At 35.9% G+C, this 6,000-nt stretch overlaps 1 protein-coding gene across 1 annotated transcript in view; it reads left to right on the forward strand.

Moving 5' to 3' along the window:
* The first annotated feature begins 2,488 nt into the window (after positions 1-2,488).
* LOC106077978 (uncharacterized) overlaps positions 2,489-6,000 on the forward strand; it is a 20,217-nt gene continuing 16,705 nt past the window's right edge. Inside the window, exons 1-4 of the mRNA XM_056017348.1 lie at positions 2,489-2,648; positions 3,727-3,859; positions 4,043-4,140; positions 4,794-4,899. Of these exons, the coding sequence (XP_055873323.1) occupies positions 3,742-3,859; positions 4,043-4,140; positions 4,794-4,899 (322 nt within the window). The 5' untranslated portion in view covers positions 2,489-2,648; positions 3,727-3,741. The remainder of the gene's footprint in view (positions 2,649-3,726; positions 3,860-4,042; positions 4,141-4,793; positions 4,900-6,000) is intronic.

Here is a 6,000-nt window from a genome sequence, read left to right on the forward strand (position 1 = left end):
TAATAATATTGGTTTAAATTTTTGTGTTTCTGCGAAGAAGAAAAGAAATGATAAAGCTAAAGTCCTATCCATCAAACTAGTAGATATGTTTAAAACAATGTTACAGGTCTAGCACACATTTTTACAAATGCTACTTCTAATAGAGTATGGAATGGGTTGCCTGACACAGCCGGGAAAAACTGATGACTTAGCAGAATTCTTGCCATTGGTTAATATAAATGACTAGATGCATGACGCGTAGGAGGTAATCGTTCAAGTAACGTCTGTATTTTATAAGATAAGATACAGATCTAGAAGGGCTTAAGGTGAGATTAAGATGCACATCATGTGTCAGAAGATTGTCTCAAGGAACATAAGAAATTATTTTCTAATACTTTTGACTAAGAGATCAGCTTGAACTCCCCATACGGACACACACACAAAATGAAATAGATTGCTAACAAGTTTTTATTTCAGCCTAGACTTGCTTTGAAGTCCCTGACCAAAAGTGATTGAAATTTTTGTAATGCAGAGAGCGTTTTAGACTGTCTTGTCAAGAGTCTCAAATTTGTCTTATGCTCGCCATAAATCTGCAGGAATTGTGGGATAGGTCCGGCTAGGACATTAAGAAGTTTCATATCTAAAGAAAAGTCTAACGTTTATAAAACAAATAAAACGAAGCTCAATATAATTTAAAACAAGGTTACAAAGAAAGTTTATGTGAAAACACAAACTCAAAATCGGCCACCGAAGTGGTCCGCTCTGGGAGATAAAAAGGCAGGTTTCAAAATGTTCAGCAAGAATATCAGAAACAATGAACTACAAACTATCAACAACCACAACCCTATCTCCGTCGATACAAAAAGAAGAGTTCCTAACATTAGTTAAGGAAAAGTAAAGGGGGGTTGGTATTTGTGCTGGCCACTTGGCACCCTAGTTAACCTTGGGAAACAGAATAAGATGACCTTTACATAATCTACCTTATAGATCGCAATGTCTGAAAGGAATTGTTTTTTACATGAACCTCTCCAACATGATTGAGAAAGTAGAACTAGGAGTAGAAGAAATGGCTTCCCAGCCCAAACTTTCTGCAGAGCTGCCAGGGATGACAGCTCAAGCGGCTGGTCATCTTCACGTCAGTCCATAGCGTATATCACAGACGAGACAGCCATTCACTGGAATGAATCACTTCTCTCGGCCCATTTTTTTTTATCAGACGCATGCCAGTTGATTGCGTCCGCGTTTAGAAGACCCCGTTTCACGCTGTTCTGATTTTTATAATGGTTATAACGGTTCTAAACATTTTGACTTGTGAAACCTTTAGTTTAAAAATATATATATATATATATGTGGAATACCTTTTAAATCGAATACAATGATTATCGACGTATGCTCGAGATAGATATGTAAAATAATATTACCCATTTGAAATTTAAAAAAAAAAATCCTCTATTCTGTCCCCATAGTATCCTTATATGATATGGCAGCATAATATATTTATTAAATATATTTAGCAACCATTTTACACTATATATATATTCATCAGAATTACAATGCGGTCTGGGTGGAATATTTTGTTTTTTCCACCTCATAATATTGGATGAATTTTAAACTTTGCACAGTTATTCATTGTCAATGACTTGATTTTTTTTTTAATTGCCAGTTAGTTAGTAAATCGATTAGTCCGTAATTAATTTTCTCTTTATATAAAAAATGTACTAAGCTAAGGGTAGATAAACGTGATGTAGATAAGTCCTCATGAAACACTCGTTAATCGTCGACCATAGAAACATCTGCCCTACAAGGGGTAATTTTTACAAAGCTTATATTATTTCAAACTGTCTGTTCGTCTGTCTGTCTGATACAATGTTTTTACACGTCATTTCTCCCACTTCCCATTTCTGATTAAGTTAAAACTTTACACATTCGCTGTACCTAACAAAACATGAATTAATTAACCGATTAGTTACTTAATTATTGGTAACTAATTATTAAAACAGAAATGATACATGTCGAGAGATGTGGTTGTATATGTGGAGCTATTCCCCTTCTTATTTCTTACACCCGTTTTTTCTTCCCATTCTTGGATAAAGTTCCGATCCTGCTAATTTATTCACAATAAATGAATCAATTTTAAAAAAAGCTAATCAATTAGTGGTAGATAATTAGTTTTGTTTTATATAGAAAAAATGGATCCTATTCCTGGAGTATTGAGTGGCAGTAGTTATGAGGTTTTTCCATTAGATAAACTTTGTTTTTCAAAAAGATTTGTGTTTATTTTGCTTGTTTTATGGTCACATTTACATTTTAACTAGAACCTTTTTGAAAAATTGACCCTTGTATTTTTGTGACATTAAAAGGACTGTCATTGTAGTAGCTCTGGGACGAAGACAGCTACAACACATCATCCACTTACACGCGCGATAAGATTCAAATCACTTTGTAAAAAAGTTTTTTTTTTTGAGTTATCTATGGGTCACTTTGATATTAATCAGTATGGCCCAAGGGGGTGGGGCCCCGTGCACTGCCTGTATCAGCAAACATGGCGCTCGTCTGAATGTAAACACACAGATTCACTACTCAACGTGAAGCACTTCTGAGATCGTGTGTGTTAAGTTCGCTTGACCTGTTCTGTCCTCATTATATAACATTCTGATAGACCATACAAGGTGAGATAATAGTGAAGGTAGAAGTAGTGGTTTAGTATCTCTTCCCTCTGTTTCCTTCTTTCCTCTATTTCCTATCTCTCTCTCTCTCTCTCTCTTTAAATAACCCTCTTTTTATCCTCTTTTCCTCTTTTGTAGACCGACTTCCTCTCTCTCTCTCGTCCTCCTTCTCCACTTCTCTTCCTCCCTCTTTCTCTCCTTATCTCCCTCACTCCATCTCTCTCTTTCTCTCTTTCTGTCACTCTCTCTCTAATTATCTATATCTCATTCTCTCTCTCTCTTTTTTCCTCTCGCTCTTTTCCTTCCTCTCACTCTCTCTTTCTCTTTCTATCTACCTCTCTCTGTATCTTCTCTCTCTCTCTTTCTCTCTCTTGAGATTCTCCAAGAATCTTAAGTCTTTAGCACTAGATTTTAAATATATATATATCTATATATATATATATATATATATATATATATAGTTATACCTGATGACTGCTAGTGTACCCCCCCCCCCCGACATAATTGCTTGAATATCTTTTTTTTACAAAGCTTATATCTACTCACTCTGCCTGTCTGTCTCGCAAAGGTTATTTCTCCGACACCCAATCTCGGATCAAGCTGAAATTGTGCACAATTATTTCTGTTACCTGACAACACAAGAATTACTTTTTAAAAATAACAAATTAGTTTTATAACTATTGATAATTTATTATTTTGTTTCGTTAACTCGAACAAGGGAAAGAAATTGTTCTTGACTGAAATGGTGGTATAAGTTCAAATTCAGGTCGTTCCCCCTTTTTTTATAAATGCTTTTAAAAAACGATTACGGTAAAGTTCAACCAGATTCCCCCCTCCCCCTCCCACTTTCTCACCTGGTCCAGACACGTGATAGGATCAGAGCGCATTGAGAAAGCTAAAAGCATGAAATAGCCATACCAAAATTGGTAAAAATATGTTCGATCGCACAGATTTATTGTTGTTCGTCTAGATCTAGTACAAACTTAATTGCATGATAGATTCGAACTAATTAATACAACTACACTTTGAATAAGCGTTGTTTTTTAAAAAACAGTATTTTAAGTTTTTCTTGTTTTCTCAGTAACTTTACATCAAAATGGCCGCCATGTTTGTTGTTCTGGGTTTGTTGTCATTCATCCCTATGGTTACAGCGGTCTATAACGTGACGTTCTGCAATGCTCACATTGGAGTTATAAATAGCACAGGCTTCAGAAGTAAGATAGATAAGACTTAGATTAAAAGATTAAATCTATGTTCTGTGCGTATTTTTAAGCTAATCTTGTCAGTCTTGTTTTTGTTTGAATTTTACAATAAAATGTTTTGTTGGTTTTTTCCTTGACATTTGTATAAAGTTCACAAGAAAACGTAGGCCTATCCCTCTATTTTGTTATACTCAGAACAAGAGCCTGTCTTTTTCGACAATTTCTATACATTTGCTGAGGAAAAAGACCCACAACAACAGACGGTCACATATTCAGAGATGTATTACTCCTCGGTAAGATACTTAGCTGTAGTAGAACAGTAATGTTCCCCTTTCAGACCTTGCGGTGTATGAAGTGGCTACTTTTCCCCAACTAATGTCAGGTAACCATTAGAGCTGGGTGGACTCGGAGGCGCCCGAAGATCCCTAAATTAAAAATCCTCAGAATTTGAACCCCAGACCCCGGTTCGGAAGCCAAGCGCTTTACCAACCAGCCACCGCGCCTCTATAGCTTTATTTAATAATTTAATTATTTTAGAATTATTATAAGGACAAATTTGGTAACGCACTTGGCGAGAGGACTCTATTTCGAATCTTGGTGAAGACTGGGATTTTAAAATTCGGTATTTTTAAGAATCACCTGAGTTCACCCAAGTCTAATGGGAGCCTGACATAAGTTGAGGAAGTTAAAGGCGGTTAGTGACGTTGGTCATTGTGCTGGCCACATGACACCCTAGTTAACGGTCGACCACAGAAACAAACATTTTATACTAATTTTCAAAAGTTCTGGAAAAGGTACTTTACTTTTTGAGATCTGGATACTCTTTGATACTTTTGTATTTTGTCCAGAAATTCTTTTGGATGATTCTAGTTTTTTTTTAAAAAAAAGATCAACCCTAGTCTGTCAATGTGGCAACTATTGATTTTTTTTACATTTCAATTATCAGCAATCTGGCCAATTCTATGGTGTCTACAAAAGCCCAGTGGTCCAGATGCAGACGTGGTTGGACACACAATATGACGAGGTCATGAATGCTCCATTGGACAGCAAGTGTAAGAATAAATTAATACATCTTTGCTCTTGGAGAAGATAGTCCTTAAAATTGATAATTATTACAATTCTTCTATCAGCGTGCTAATTCCTCGGCTGAGAAACCTATGTGGAAAAAACTTGGACATGCATCACGAAAACGGCTCTAATGATTTTCCCAGAAATTTGACAATTTGGTGAAAAATATTACTAGTTATTTGACCACACTGGGAAAATTCTGGTTTGACCGTTATAATTTTTCAAAGTGTAAAAATTAATTTTAATTTGGCTAAAGGACTAGAAAATCTCTATCTTTAACAGACCACGTCTTCGAGTATTTCCGCACGTAGGCCATATTCATTAAAAAAAAGTTTTGCGCACCGTCTTGTTTAGATCTGTAGGCCTGGTATTTGAATTGACTGACTAGATCTGTAGGCTTGGTATTTGAATTGACTGACTAGATCTGTAGGCTTGGTATTTGAATTGACTGACTAGATCTGTAGGCTTGGTATTTGAATTGACTGACTAGATCTGTAGGCTTGGTATTTGAATTGACTGACTAGATCTGTAGGCTTGGTATTTGAATTGACTGACTAGATCTGTAGGCTTGGTATTTGAATTGACTGACTAGATCTGTAGGTCTGGTATTTGAATTGACTAACTAGATCTGTAGGTCTGGTATTTGAATTGACTGACTAGATCTGTAGGTCTGGTATTTGAATTGACTGACTAGATCTGTAGGCTTGGTATTTGAATTGACTGACTAGATCTGTAGGCTTGGTATTTGAATTGACTGACTAGATCTGTAGGCTTGGTATTTGAATTGACTGACTAGATCTTTAGGCTTGGTATTTGAATTGACTGACTAGATCTGTAGGCTTGGTATTTGAATTGACTGACTAGATCTGTAGGCTTGGTATTTGAATTGACTGACTAGATCTGTAGGCTTGGTATTTGAATTGACTGACTAAATCTGTAGTCTTGGTATTTGAATTGACTGACTAGATCTGTAGGCTTGGTATTTGAATTGACTGACTAGATCTGTAGGCTTGGTATTTGAATTGACTGACTAGATCTGTAGGCCTGGTATTTGAATTGACTGACTAGATCTGTAGGCTTGGTAT

Source organism: Biomphalaria glabrata, chromosome 18 (genome assembly GCF_947242115.1).
Source record: "Biomphalaria glabrata chromosome 18, xgBioGlab47.1, whole genome shotgun sequence".
NCBI lineage: Eukaryota > Metazoa > Mollusca > Gastropoda > Planorbidae > Biomphalaria > Biomphalaria glabrata.